Source organism: Uranotaenia lowii, chromosome 3 (assembly GCF_029784155.1).
Source record: "Uranotaenia lowii strain MFRU-FL chromosome 3, ASM2978415v1, whole genome shotgun sequence".
Lineage (NCBI taxonomy): Eukaryota > Metazoa > Arthropoda > Insecta > Diptera > Culicidae > Uranotaenia > Uranotaenia lowii.
Window position 1 is genome coordinate 285164262 of NC_073693.1, and position 15708 is coordinate 285179969.

Below are 15708 nucleotides of genomic sequence, written 5' to 3' on the forward strand. Positions count from 1 at the left end.
TTCGCCTACCATGCCTACGATTACGATTGCCTGTCACAAGATGGACGATTCCGTGCATTAGTATAAGAACACACCTGAAGCTTTACCCGCCTTGCCTTGGAATGCAATTCGTGAAATGAATTTACCAGCTGGGTTAGCAACTAATAAAAATAAAACAGAGGGTTGTCTGCACAAATTTCGATCCCGACCGATTTTACTCAAACCGACTGCGCGCCCATTCAAGCAGTGCCATACACGATGCAGCAAATCTGTGCAAATCTGGTGTTATGTATGGCCTGGCAAGAGTCAAGCTCAACATTCTCGCCAATAGAAAGAAAGAGAAGAAGATCAACATCAACCTCAAAGATGTTATCAATCGCTAGCACAACTGGCGTTTCGAGTATATATGTATCGATGCTCATTTGAGCGGCAATAGAGGCGAATCTACCAAGCAAGCCTCTCTAATAAAATAAATTAAATTAAATCAAATTGAGCGGCAATCTAGAGTGGACCGAAATCGTAACCACCACTGGGCTCCAGATGGCAGACAATCATGATAAAGGAAGTGGAATAAAACCGTAAAGCGACATCATAGTGATCACAAATCAGTTGGTGTGGCTTTCGGATTGTCTAGACTACATGCAAAACCCCCGAATTGCTTCAAGCCTTTTCTTGAATTTTATTGGCATTCTTTCCGCTCTTTATATTTGTGTGTGTTGTTGTGGTTGTGGTATTAGAGATGTTGTAACATTGAAAGTACAGATGTAATGCATTGCAAACAAATTTGTCACATTTATTTGGTAGTACAGTCAATAACTATCTGTCTGCATGGTTGTTGTTGTTTTGTTTTTTGAATGAACGGTACAAATGTTTCCCTGGTGCAACTACAATATGAAGTAAGCAAACCACTAGCAGAGCTGCCTACCTATCAGTTGGAACAATGGTACAGCTAAGCAAACACACTACAAGTACACACTAAAAAACTTCCTTCGGCTTCTCTAACATCAATGATATCCTGCAGACAGAACATAAAACAATAGGTAGTAGGTTTTAATGCGCATTTGCTTTATTTCTCGTGATTCTCTTCTATTGTTTCCATTGATGCGAATGTAATGTGCGTAAATGAGATGATTTTTTTGTTATGCGTTCTTTCCGTTGTATTTGTGTCTTCGCCTGTTTGAAGGAAGTATATGGGTGGATCTTGCGTTTTGTTGTAAAGAGCCTCTGTCGTCGAGCAGCGCACATCTTTCTCATCTTCAGGTGTTTTGCTTTTAAATGTTTTGTCACGTGTCTTTTATGGTTTTGTTTTGAAAATTAGATTTTCCAGTACGAAAAAGTAGTTCTAACAGAAAAACAAACACAGCAGATTTAATATCACAAATAGTATTTTCTTCTTTGACAAATTTAGCCAATCAGTTGTTTCGCTTGTGTGTGCGAGGGTTCTTTATTTTCTCTTCTCTTTGAGGATTACTTTCGTTTCTAGGTTGGGTTTCATTACAACGAACTTAGTTATCTGTGGTTACATAAATTAACAAAGATCTTGTAAAACCTATAAATCCTTTGGTATCATTCATTGGTTGGTACTAAACTTAGGCGACCGTATCATGACAGGATGGTTGAAAAATTGTTAGAAATAGCTAATCTAACAGTAACGATGATGGCGGATGAGCATATCGCGGTTAAAAGCTGCTGAACGTGGAGAAGTAGAACGATACACTCGACAACACCGATGGCTTCAAAGATGGTGGAAATGTTGGCGATCTTTGTTGGTTGCGTGTCCTGCTCAGAGGTCTTTTCTTTCCTTCGAAATGCATTTCTATGGTGGTAAAATAAATTAGTCTTCTTAGCAGATGATGTAGATGACGATGGGTATGAGTAAGAACCGTTCTTGTTGCTGCTGCTGCTGCTACTGCTATTGTTACTGCTGTTGCCATTGGCCACATTGGTTTTGTGGTTGATCGAGTGAAGGATCGATGAAAGATGTTGCCGGTAGAGGAAAATCATTTGAACTGAAGATGGTTGTATGTTTGTTGTTGTTGTTGCAGTGATTTTCTTAGCAATGCTTCCAATAAAATCATGTGCATACAAGTCAGCTTGCAGTTTATCTTGTGTGGTTTTGTTTAAATTATTACGATTATTATTAAATTGTAGTTTACGATTAATATTATTTCTTAAATTATTATTTAATAATAATGGATGATTTCTATTGAAGTCAATCGCTAGGATTGCGCTTTCAACAAAAGTCCGCATCGTAAGATCATCATTATTCAATAATAATAATGTAGAGTATTGGTTGCGTTTATTAGTAGTAAAAGTAGTGTTCATTTTATCTGGGTTGTTATGGTTGCTGCTGCTTCTGCTGCTACTAGCTGCTAGCGACTGCTCTGTGACGGCCGCTCTGATACTCGGGTGTTCCGGTGTCTCTAGTTATTTCTTCTTCTGGGCCTTCTCGGCGGCTTTGGTTACTTTGCCACCTGTCGCCTCCTTGAAGTTGACAGATTTAATGACACCGACAGCGACGGTTTGACGCATGTCACGAACGGCGAAACGTCCCAACGGCGGGAACTCCTGGAACGATTCGACGCACAGCGGCTTGCTTGGCACCAGATTGACGATGGCGGCATCGCCCGATTTGATGGATTTCGGATTCTCCTCAGTGACCTTGCCAGAACGACGATCGCACTTTTCCTTGATTTCGGCGAACTTGCATGCAATGTGGGCGGTGTGGCAATCCAATACCGGGGTGTATCCGTTGGCAATCTGGCCAGGATGGTTGAGGACAATGACCTGGGAAAGGGGCATGGGATGGTTTATATTTTCTTTTGATTTCAAACGCTAGAATGATGTCAAAAATCGATGGATCTATCGGTGTTGAGAGTTGGTTTTTTACATCTGACACCAACATCATTTTCGTAACTGTTCAGTTCCAGTACACTTTTCGTGTATTGTTGACACGTTTTTTGGCACTGGGAAATCTATACGAAAATGACTGATCTGAAACTCAACTGCCGATGATTATATTGACGTTCTGTGTGAAAACCTGGAAGAATCCAGGCCGAGAATTGAGCTGGAGGAAGAAACGACCCAAAGCATTCAGCAAAGAAAATACCTCGGCTCAGATTAAACCAATGGAATGGACACTTGAGCCTTGACCTGAACCTATCGAAAATTCTTGAGTGATTTCGGTCTACAAATTAGACGAATCGTACGTTACCAATAAGCAAATGTCTACCCTATTTTGAGTGTTCAATAACGAACACACACATATAGGATCGCAGTGGATCTTACAAATGTTCAAACTTGCTTAGGAAAGCTACGCTGTCCTCTAGGCAACGATCGGCGGTAGGAAAAAAGCTTGGGAAGAGATAACCCCTCAACACCTAAGGAATCTTGTCGAAAGTATGTCAAAGGGATGTTAAGCGCCAAGAGTATGTTGGAAATGGCAAAACTTACCTGAGCGGTGAAGTCGGCGGCACCCTTGGGCGGGCTAGACTTGGAGTCGCCAGCAACGTAGCCACGACGCAACTCCTTGACGGAGACGTTCTTGACGTTGAAGCCGACGTTGTCACCGGGCAGAGCCTCCGGCAGCGCTTCGTGGTGCATCTCGACCGACTTGACCTCAGTGGTGATGTTGACCGGGGCGAATACGACCACCATACCTGGTTTTCAGGTGGATGAAAAGAGTAGAAAAAGATAGGAAAATCATTTTCTGTAATTGAGGGTTTTGCTTGATAAAACTCAACTGACCTGGCTTCAGGATACCGGTTTCAACACGACCGACTGGTACCGTTCCGATACCGCCGATTTTGTAGACATCCTGCAGCGGGAGACGCAGAGCCTTGTCGGTGGGACGGGAAGGCGGCAAAATGTTGTCCAGGGCTTCGATCAGACACTTACCCTCAACCTTGCCTTCCTTGCGTTCGATAACCCATCCCTTGAACCATGGCATCTTGTCCGATGGTTCCAGCATATTGTCACCGTGCCAGCCGGAAATCGGAACGAAAGCAACGGAAGCCGGGTTGTAACCGATTTTCTTGATGTAGGAGGACACCTCCTTCTTGATTTCCTCGTAACGGGCCTCATGGTATGGAGGCTCGGTGGAGTCCATCTTGTTAACACCAACGATCAGCTGCTTGACTCCGAGGGTGAAGGCCAACAGGGCATGTTCGCGAGTTTGGCCGTTCTTGGAGATACCGGCTTCGAACTCACCGGTACCGGCAGCGACAATCAACACAGCACAATCGGCCTGCGACGTTCCGGTGATCATGTTCTTGATGAAATCACGATGTCCAGGGGCATCAATGATGGTCACATAGTACTTGGCGGTTTCGAATTTCCACAGGGCAATATCGATAGTGATACCACGCTCACGTTCAGCCTTCAGTTTGTCCAAAACCCAGGCATACTTGAAGGAACCCTTGCCCATTTCCTGGGCTTCCTTCTCGAATTTCTCGATGGTACGCTTATCGATGCCACCGCACTTGTAGATCAGATGACCGGTGGTGGTCGACTTACCGGAATCGACGTGTCCGATGACGACGATATTAATATGAGTCTTCTCCTTACCCATCCTGAATACCGCTGCTGCTACTGCTTACTCAAAAAAACGAACTGAGATCTGGGTCGGCTAAGACGCCACTTCACACGATCACTCGTAGGATTTACCGAAAATCTGTAACGATGCCGAAAGGATAAAACTCCAATTAGGTCAACTCTTAGTCCAAACAAAACCTCATGAAAACCTTCACAATCTAACAAACTAACTGAATATCCAACCTTTTCTTCTCGTTCACATTTTATGTGCTTGAACCTGGCAGTGATCTGCTTGGAGTGTACCATGAGAATCCAGCAAATGTAAGACATCAGGACAACGTGGAACAATTTCATTTTCAAAATTCCACTCTTGTACAGGAATCTTTCCAAAGAGGAAGAACACAATAACCCAGAATCGATCCGTCCCAACCGGAATCTCCCAAAGAACTGAAGCCGATTTTCAAATTGAACGGGAGTTTCATATTCCAGAAGACGTCGCGATTACGTCCCGATAGCGCGTGCACCACTAACGACCGTTTAGTCGCGTAGTATGATAATTGCTTATTTTTTATTTTCCACAAATTGCATGGTGGAAGCTGCGCTCCGTTTTCCAGATTTCGGCCAATGTGCTGCATACCTACTAAATACATATATTGGCAGTCAGTCAGTCAGTCAGTAAGTTGACCGATCTCATTAGAGAGTCAGCGATGGAGGTAGGTGTAGTTTACAAATGGAGCGCAAGAAATCAGAAGGACAATGAACGGAAAAAGCGCAAATTTTGTTGAAGATCACGCCCGGGTTCGAATTTTAGCGCCGCCCGTTAGGTTGAGGGGTACGTCACCCCCGAGCGTTGGGTTGAAAGGAGATTATTTAATCGTAATACTGCCACTTTTTAACATTAAACGTTCACTACCAACCTTAATTTTTACTAAGTTCCATAATTTGGCCTTTATTCGACTGAGAATTTTGTGACGACCTAACCAGTAACCGGATCATGTTACTTCGCTTTTCTAAAAAGTTCATTTTAATCTTGGTCTGACTTCTCAACTTAAAGAGAATGTTTGAAATTGGCATAAAAAATTATTAATGCAATTCTCAGGTCCCATTTTGTAGTTATAGATGAGATAGATACCGAGTAGTTTTTGTAGTTACATTAATAGATACCTAGTAATTTTTTGATCTTAGGTTAATTTATAAAAAATATATCACTTTATTCTTCCAAATCGTATCGTATCGTATTGAAATGCGATCAAGCATCAAAACTTGATTCCTTTAACAGTTTATTAACTTTATAAGGCTAATCTAATAAAAAAGAGTTTTCAAAATTTGGTCTCAATCCTATGCCTAATCGAAACAATATCACAGAAATGATAAACAGTTTATATGAACGCAGGGTTGTTAGATTCTGTAGGTATACTTATGATGCTTGCGCATGTTCTAGTAGGCCAACCAAAAAATAGTTATAGAAATTCTACGGAAATGTATGGAAAATTTGAAAAATATTAGTTTTTTTTATAACACTTCCGTTTTTAAAATTCTTCAAAAAATAAAAATGTTCATCAGACTATTTTTATTGTAATAAGAGTTTTCGCGGATGGAAAAATAATTTAAATTTGAATTCGCCATAGAGTTAAAAAAAGCAACTTTTCGTACAATTCCTCATAAATAAAACATTTTTAGTTTTTGTTGGATCTAAAATAAAGAAGCATTCATTACTACACCCAAAATACAGCCTTAACTCCAATCATGAGATCTCAACAGTTCAACGCCATTGGTGTGTGGACGGATTAAACCAACATCGCGTTATTGGTCTTTACCGTGCAGGAAGTCAATCAGTCAGTCGGCGATCAAGTGAGCGAGTCGATTAGTGTGTGTGTTCTCCTGATAGTTCATGATCCGGCATTTCACCGGTGTTGCTTCCGAGCTTCAGAGCTCCGGACAGGTCGGCACATTTGGCGACCGTGACAGGTAAGTTCTCATAAGCTTTATTAAACGAGAAAACAAACGGTTCACGTTAAGTAAATTATCATCAAAGTTGCTTAGAAATCAAACACTTTATTAATTACCCATTACGCAAAATGAGTCATTCAAATACTCATTACGCAAAAAGTAGTTGTTCAATCTGGAACGTATTGGTCACCCTGTAATTCCGCAAAACGCCTAAAAGTAGTCAAGCAATTTGAAACACAATCCCCGCTATAATGTTGCCAGTGTTAATGTGTTCCTGTCTTGTGTGAAAATCGCGGGAAATAAATGTAAATGAAATAAAATTCCTCTTTTTGGGTTGACCGTTATTAAAACAAGTTGTTTTTTTCTCGTACATCCGACATGGTCCGCCCAAACAGTAGTTGAAGCAAAAAAAGTAATGCAGTGTGATGATTTTTGAAAGCTATTTGGATTGAAGTGAAAAAAATGAAAATTTAGTGCCATCTGTGATAAATAACAAGCTTTCTTTGTAGACAAGATTAAAAATGAAATATCAAGCGAGTCGTAAAGACAGCTTGATCATGTTCACAATCTTACTCGAGCGAGTTGAGAGGTCAACCTGAACGTTTTGAAAACAATTATGCGAGTTGAGACGACAGGATAAAATTTAAAGGCGACTTGAGGGGACAGCCTGAGTCAAGCTAGTCGAGAGGACAGCTTGAAATCGAAAGGCGAGTTAAAAGGACAGCCTGAGTTATTGATGAGAAATCAAGCGAGTTGAGAGGGCAACTTGACATCGAAAAACGAGATGAGAGGACAGCCAAAGTAATTGATGAAAAAACAAGCAAGTTGAGAGGACAGCTTGAAATCGAAAGGCTAGTTGAGAGGACAGCCTAAGTTATTGATGAGAAATCAAGCTAATCGAGAGAACAGCTTGAAATAGAAAGGCGAGTTGAGAGGACAGCCTGAATTATTGATCAAGCTAATCGAGAGGACAGCTCGAGAGGACAGCAGGATTGGGCACACGCTGCGAAGAGATGAAAACGAGATTTTCAGAAATGCGCTTGACTGGAATCCAGATGAGCATCGAAGAAGAGGCAGACCCAGAAGCTCGTGGCGGCGTATTCTAGCCGCACGCTTTCTAAAATCCACACAGTTGAACCTTGGCCAATTGAAGACGCTGGCTTCGGATCGCAAGCAGTGGAGATCTTTTATCCCAGCACTATGCGTCGGACAACCGGCGCTGGACCCCTATATACATTTTGTATGGGAAACATATTTCATAAACAATTGTCCGAGTTTTGTGGTATTTCTCTTTGATTTTGTATGGGGGCCTTAAAAGTGGAAGGAATCTTTTTACAACAAATCATCTTTTGTTTTGAGGTTTTGAATAATTTGAAAAGTTCCAAATTGCCAAAACGATTCCGACCCCTGGCTCAGGTACAACAAAATCAAAACCGTCTTCCATGTTCGCACGTAAACAGCTCGTGATCGTGTTTGTTCATAAACACAAATAAGCCAGCAGACGCAAAACAGCGGCCCCAATTCGATCATTTGGGTCAATATACTATCAAGTTCCGCCTTTATTTGAAAAAAAAAAACTGTGCACGTTGTGTTCACGTTGCGCCAGTGTATATATTCCCTGTAGTTATTCCCTGTCTTTGACGATATAAGCATTTCGAAGATTGAAAATTATACCACATTATACAGCGTTAAATGAGTTTTCATAAGTAATGCCAACAGTATATAAAATTTATTTAAAAAGAAAGGCTTAAGGCTGCAAAACATGGTATATTTTTCTTATAAACAAATAAACTTGTATGTTAAAGAAGGGAGATGTTTAGGAAAGTAGGATGTTTTTCAAACGATACAAATTATCATATTTTCATAAATAAAAACTAAACTGCATTGTAAAAAATTACAATCCCCAAGCACCTGTTCAGGAAACGTAAGCACTTGATAATTAAAAATTATATAACGACCTTTCGCCGCAGCTTTCTTCCATTCATAATTGAACGGCGGCTACTATCTGGGTAATAGAAATTTGATAGAAAAATCTCGATCGCCCACTGCCCTCCGTTGACCTGTAGAATGAATATCTCGAATAGCTTCGGCACCTGTAAACCGCACACCATAATCGGAACTAGAAAAAATGGTACAAGACTAGACAGACATGGAACCCCCAAGGGACCGATTCCCCCTGCTTATCAAAATAGGCTACGCGTGCCCGAATGTTGCACTCAAAATACATAGACGCCAGCTTAAATTTAAGAAAGGACGCATGGTAGAAGGTTCGAGACATCAATCATTCGTCAATTTTTCCATATAGGAGCTGTTAAAGAAACTTCACTAGAATGTGGTTTAGTTAATTGCTTACTAGCTTTTGAATTTTCAGTTAAGCTTTGTCATTTTTCGCCAGACGATTTTTTGTTGTAAGAAATTTCTTATCGTCATACTTACTGTTATGGCAAAATCATTGACTTAAAAATTACTTAATTTGTTTCCATGGTGATGAGCGGGAATATTTGCCAGGTTGTTGAACACATAATTCCATAAAGATTGAAGAAACATGTAACTGAATTTAGATGCACATTCTTTTTGACATTGCCAGATGCTCTATTTAAAGTCTTTTAAGGACCATAAATTTAACTGACTGAAGAAAAAATGCTCAAACATTGAACGGTTCCCTCCAAGAACCGGAAATGGCCTAAAACTGTCACCGATTCGCGAAAAGCGCGACAGAATGACATGCAACTTTCCTCGGAACGGCCACCCAAATTTGACTCCGGCTGCAGCTAAAAATTGGTAGCAGCGTCTAGCTTCCACTAGCTAGAGTCAAAGGGAGCTGAACCCGAAAAAAAAGTCCGGCACCAGGCTGGAGGAGCACTGACCCACTCAATGCGGCCGGTGTGGTGGGCATCCGGGTGCCGGGTGGCCGGAAGTTTGGTGGGTGGATGCGCATGCGTCCCACCTGGTGCTCGTCCATAACAAAAACCGAATCCCGAATGCGTGGGAGTCGTACGTGTACCTACAATCGATTGGGTTTGGTGAGAGACGGAGAGGAAAAACCTCGAGCAAGGATAGATAGAGCGCCGGGAAATTGTAAAAAATTATGGGATTTTTCACATTCGGTGTTGCGTGAGTTCATTCACTCACAGACAGTTGAATCGGAGACGGTTCTCTGTAGGATGGGGAATCATCATGCCGGAATGCTAAAGGTCGACCGGGACCTGAGCTAGAATAAATGGGACGGTGATGGGTTAGGTCTGGGTGCGTTAAAATGGGGTGTTAATAAAAATGTCTAGAACAAATTTTGTGTGGGGGAAAGATGGGATGATGCGTGACTTTTCAATGTCACGTAACCTTGAAATGATTATAAATTCCGATGTGGCTTTTGTAATTTGGCGCTTTCGTTTTAGGGGTGTTAAGATTTTACATTGTTTGATAACATATTTTATACAGAATCATCAAACAATCAAATTTGAATACTGTTAATGGTTCCTCAAAGTTGTACCTTTACCCACATTGCAACATTTTTTCCGCTAGAGAGTTCTACAGCTTATACCTTAAGTAGAAACCACAACAAAGAGAAGAAAATTTAACTGTATTACGATGTTTTACAGCCTTTTTATCCAAAAAATATTGGTAGGAAATTGGTAGGTAGTTTGAAACTTAACACCTTGCGGACCAAATACGATATGTCTCGTTTTTTCGCTTGCCGCTAGTATGATTCACTTAGAAGCATAACTCAAATATAATAAATTTCAAAGTGAAAGTATATTCTACAAAATAAAACAACACACTTTAGGTAACTAGAAGGTACAAAATTCTTAGAATTTGATCTAGCGGTTTCTGATATATATATGAGTGGGTTTTGATCAAATTTGCCCGGATATAGCCCGGATTTTTGGTCGACAATTTTGAAATCAAATGCTTGTACTTTGCCAGGTTTTTAAATAAAATAGCCTGGATTTGTCCGGCCCGGATAGGTGCTGAAAAAAATCTGGCAACCTTAGTCATTAGACTGAATCAATTTGGGGTCATTCTTGAATTTCTCGAACCCTGAGGTCTTAAAAGCTTCGTTTTGGTTCAAAACTAATCCATGTTTTTTGCAGAGTTTTTTAGTAACGTTTATATGATTAAATTTGAACTTTCGTTTGTATAGGAAAATTTAATATTTTGTTCGGAAAAATCAACATCATTTTTGTTTTTTTGTGGAACTGAGCTTTTCTTTTCAAGGAATTTAAAGGAATTTTGGAACTGAGCCTGATAACAGATTTTTGTGCCAATTTATAAATCCTTTAAGGAAATCTTCCGCTGAACAGCTTTATCCAAGACCTTAACTTCGTATCTTATTTGGCAAAAAAGTTATTAGGTGTTGAATAGGGGTATGTCTTCCGGTATTGAAAAACGATAAATTAATTTGACATCACTACTGGTGCCTAGCAAGATATTGCATGACTAGACTATTGTGAATTTAAATAAAAATTTTAGAAATGTTGCTGGTGAACTTTCAACAACACACAGACTTCCGACAATCTAGTAGGTACTTCATTTTTCTTTGTCAGAAATCTTTCGAAAGTCGGAGGGTTGATTTAGTGCTGGCGCTATTATATTTTCCAAGCAATACCTCGCTACGCACTAGCAGTGATGTCAGAAGAATTGATTGTTTTTCAATGCCAAAAGACATTCCCCTATTCAACACCTAATAACTTTAGATACGAAGTTACGGTCTTCGACGAAGTTGTTTATTGTAAAATTTCCCTTGAAGAATTTATAACTCTAACTCTTAGAGGTTAAGTAAATGAACTTACATGTTCTTTAACATAGATAATGACATGAACTGTACCAAACCTTCATAAAAAATTTTAAAACCAAACCCTCATCCGGTTTCGCCATCATTATAAGTTCTGGTAGTGTTTCCCCAGACTAAAATTGCCTAGTAAACCGAGTAGGTGCATGAGCAAGATTTTAGAACACTTAGAGGGCGAACACGAAATTATTGCGACACATTCAACAGGGCATAACTTTTTTATCATTGGGTAAAAATCAACCAAATTTTGCACACTTTCTCATTGATGTGTATTGTTTACATACTGTCAAACTCGAAGTCTTGTCGAGGTCGATTCAACGAAAATGAAGGTGAACCAAGGCGATTCGAGAGACCAAATTCTGAAATTTCCTGACCTGTCGCACCGACAGTTGGGGAAAATGTTGAACATTCTCCATTCAACCGTCTCCAGAGTGTTGAAGCGGTTCCAGAAGCGGTTGACGTTGGACCGCTGGAAGAAAACCGGGACCGGAGACCAAAAAGACGGAGGGAGAGGTGAAACGGATGTTTAAAGCAAATCCCAACGTCTCAAGCCTTGATTTGGCTAAAAAGATCGGCATGTCGCAGAGCTACGTCCAATGCAAAGAAGAGAGCTGGACTACATACATACAAGGTACAGAACTTCCCAAACCGCGAAGTTCTACGAGAAGATTCTGACAAAATATGGCTGCTGTGTGATGGACGACGAAACGTATATAAAAGCCGATTTAAAGCAAATTCCGGGGTTGGAGTTTTTCATCGGCAAGAGCAAGTTCGATGTGGACGACAAATTTAGGAAGAAGAAAATGTCGAAGTTCGCCTCCAAATATCTCGTTTGGCAGGCCATCTGCTCTTGCGGACTGAGGAGTGCGCCTTTCTTGATAAAAGGCACAGTAAATGGCGAGATCTACAAATCTGAGTGCCTCGAGAAGCGCCTTTTTCCGTTCTTGCAGCAGCACGACGAAGCTCCGCTATTTTGGCCAGATTTGTCCTGGAGTGGTATGAGGCCAATTCTGTCCATTTTGTTCCAAAGGACATGGACCTGTCAAACCGTACGGAACTGTGCCCGGAAGAGCAGTACTGGGCAATAATATAGCGGGAATTTCGGAAGAGCTAGAAGACATTCAAAGACGAGAAAAACATGTTAAAAAAATGGGAAAAAACTGAAAAACTGGTACCGGATGACACTGTAAAGATTTGCACTCAAGGCTCCATCGACTAATTTTTCTTTTGATTTTTGAAGTAAATGTATGTAAAAAACTACCCTGAAATTTTGGTTTGATTCTAAGCATTATAAAAAAAATTGGCATGACATTTTCGGTGTCGCAATAATTTTGTGTTCGCCCTTTAAATCATTCTTCCTTTTACTCAAACTCAAGCTCACTGTTAAAACTTTTAAAACGATTTACCATAAAATCGCATAGTTGATTTCCAGCTGTTTTGGAGTCTCTCAATGAGACTTTCCAAGATTTTTCACGATCCTGTGCAAAAATTTTGGTCAGAGAATTTATTCATTAGACGCTATCTCGAAAACTACTAAACAGATCGCCATAAAAATTTGCACATGTAAACATTACATTACTAAGTAGTGTCACTGATCATTTTATCAATTTCCATCAACCTGTTCAAAAGTTACTCACAAGTGAAAGTGTTGCATTTTTCGAATACAGTTCTTATTCCTCTAGTCTTTGTTTGTAATGATTCCAACATAAACACATTAAAATGATTAGAAAAAAATGGTTGGCCTACCATAGAGCAGAGAACGCAAGAATATCTGTAACACAGGAGCGGAAGAAACTTGGACCACCAGAGTACCATACGTTTCAAATAGGTAGTATCGATGGCAGCATGTTAAGAAAAATGCTTCTTGATAAAGAAACCAAGCAAAATGTAAAGTAACTTCACCAATCACTAGGAATATTCTTCAGCGGCTGGAAATGATTTAATCTCAAAATTGATTTAATCAGAAACCTAAGAACCCAAGAATTTTATCGGAAGAACTTTATTTAATAAATAACATAACTTTTACTTTGCTAAACTGTTTTTAATTTCAGTAATCATTTCTGATCATCGACAAAGGATAAAGCGCCTTTTCTCGCTCCAAATTTTCGAAAAAAAAATTATGCCTTAAAAACTTTTGTTAAGAATACAGGGAAATGGAAAAGCATCAATCGTCAATAACACCCATTTTCCCATTTTGTACCTAAAGAACGCATCTTATGAAATTGTGCATGATTACTTCGAATGCTATAAGTGTTGTGGAGTTTTTTTCAGAGAATAATTCAACATTCGAAGACGGAATCAGAATTGAAATTAAATCGAAATTTAAAGACTGTTAAAAATTAGAATAATTAAGAATAAAATTTCAGAACAATTAGGATTCAACTTTCTCGTTTGAATCAGGATCATTCTCAGAGATGACACTCAAGAATGTTTAGAGCTTGATTGTTTGAGCCTGAATGGATTATCTTGTTTCGCTGTGACACATCTAAAGAAAATTTGAACGCCGGTACCTAGGTACATACAAAAAACTTCCAATTCATCGTGTTGGATCGATTTTCCATTTCAGCACCTCGACCGGTAACCCTTTTTTTCGTTATTCATCAGATTACCTGTTCGTACCCAGGGAGTTTATCACCAGTGAAAAAATCATAAAATCACCTCAGAAGCGCATGCATGCATCAGTGACCAGGGAGAAGGAAGGGGGATTGATGATGATGACGATCTGGGTTGCAGCCAGTAGCAGCACCCAGTAGTGACTGCCAGGGGGGATGAACCATATTAGATGTGGGAGGTACAGCCAGCGAATGGTCCGGTTTCTCATGGCGTACCATGCGTCCCCATCACGTTTCCCGATTGATATCGATTATGATGAAATTTTACTTCGATTTTGATGTAATGAATTCTACTGCGATATCACTCTCGTGACTTGAAGGATCTGAACATTGTTGGAAGAAATTTTTGAAGAGATGTAAAAATCCGCTTTTGCAACATGGCCGGCCTATAGAGATCACATCCGGTGAAGATAATTTCACCATCTTGTGAGAGAGGCTTTGGCCTTGAGTAGAACTATCAGTATGCAAAGTAATGCTTTTTTCCTTTAACGACTAACAGAAACGTAAGTATACACTATTTTCAACCTGCCCGGGAGAAGAAAAAGGGAAAATCAATTTGCAATCAATCCACATGGCAGACATGTTCGAATCTGCTCATCCCTGGTAACAAACGTTTAGCATTACTTTTCTAAGTTTTTCGCACGTAGACGCCAAACTACAGTGCTATTTTGGCTCACCGACAAGCCGAACGAGACGGGACGAAGATTTAAATTTAGAAAAGCACATTTTCACTTGACTCATCGATCCACATGGTTTGCCGATTTTTGCCTGCATGAGTGATGAGAAAATCCCGAAAAGATAAGCCGGTTTGAAGGGAAAGTGAAAATTCGCCTCTTCTAAACACTTACGTTTTTCCGTTTCCTGTTTGGCGAGAAAATGCCGGTTTTTAATCACTAGATAGCCGAATTATTCGCAAGGATGGAAAAAATGTTCCGGCTCCTAACAAATGGCTGCCGTTTAGCCTACACTTTTTCACACTCACACTTGGAGCCTTGCTCACCGAGCCTGGAGAAACTGCCTTTGCACGTCCGTTCGAGCCGAGAAGACCCTTGGAATGATGGCGAAACTACCCCGAAGCTTTGGAACGGCAACGAATTCGATGCTGTACCCTGTGCAGTTCACCAGCACCGGGTGGCTCTCTTACTGCTTTCAGAACTTCACCACTTCCACCAAACCACCAGACCCCAGCAGGCAGATTCACTTGCAACTTTGTCGGGAAAAAGCCCTCCCCCCGGGTTGGATATTCACAGTCTGTGCACGTGAAAATTTGTGGAAAAAATCACTACCACCCACAATCTTCTGCGAATAAAACGGCAAACGATCGGCCGGCACCAGCTTATAAATTTCACACTTAAGACTTCACTTCAAACCCGTTGTTGGTTACAAAAATCTAGCGACCACAACCAACCGGTCACCGGTTTATCCAGAAGTTTCCACAAATTTTCAGGAGCTCAAGGAAAAACGTACCACTTACCACGAGCACAAAGGAATGAAAGGCCGAGTTTAGCGTGATTTCGCACATGCGCGACGATTTTCCACCCAACGGGGCGATCTCGCTCGACTCTCGTCTGCCATCCGCCGGCAGCATTAACAGCAGGAGGCCAACCATGCCGGAGGAAGGAACGGGTTGAGCCGGGAAGGACCCGGCCGGGTGTTATCCTCATCGGGCGGCGGCGAAAAAACGGCAGCGCCAGATGATACGAATCTCTCACCAGATGGGTCGTTTCGCGATGAATTCCTTCACTAGAAGCAGTGGCATTATTTGAATTGAAATCTCATTGCTACCGATATAATCGTTTCTTCATTGCAGATTCTAGCCATCAATTGGATTTTATAAGGACTCGA

At 40.6% G+C, this 15708-nt stretch overlaps 1 protein-coding gene across 4 annotated transcripts; it reads right to left on the reverse strand.

Moving 5' to 3' along the window:
- Window positions 1-634: 634 nt before the first annotated feature.
- LOC129755481 (elongation factor 1-alpha-like) lies at window positions 635-15434 on the reverse strand. Of its 4 annotated transcripts, none has more exons than XM_055751998.1 (4): window positions 15338-15434; window positions 3727-4651; window positions 3433-3638; window positions 635-2766 (listed from the first exon to the last, which is right to left on the reverse strand). In XM_055751998.1, exons 2-4 carry the CDS (start codon window positions 4547-4549, stop codon window positions 2407-2409), a joined length of 1389 nt encoding a protein of 462 aa, XP_055607973.1. In that variant the 5' UTR covers window positions 4550-4651; window positions 15338-15434; the 3' UTR covers window positions 635-2406. The 4 variants fall into 4 exon arrangements, with proteins under 4 accessions (XP_055607973.1, XP_055607972.1, XP_055607974.1 ...); XM_055751997.1 differs by having other exon boundaries at window positions 15331-15413; XM_055751999.1 differs by lacking the exon at window positions 15338-15434 and adding an exon at window positions 15157-15289.
- Window positions 15435-15708: the final 274 nt, after the last annotated feature.

What these genes read in the sequence shown, in the direction of transcription:
- LOC129755481 (XM_055751998.1), bottom strand. Translation starts at nt 4,549, where the DNA reads ATGGGTAAGGAGAAGACTCATATTAATATCGTCGTCATCGGACACGTC. An exon ending in AACCGGTATCCTGAAGCCAG is followed by an intron (nt 3,639 to 3,726) that starts GTCAGTTGAGTT and finishes CCTGAAAACCAG; the next exon opens with GTATGGTGGTCGTATTCGCC. An exon ending in CCGCCGACTTCACCGCTCAG is followed by an intron (nt 2,767 to 3,432) that starts GTAAGTTTTGCC and finishes CCCCTTTCCCAG; the next exon opens with GTCATTGTCCTCAACCATCC.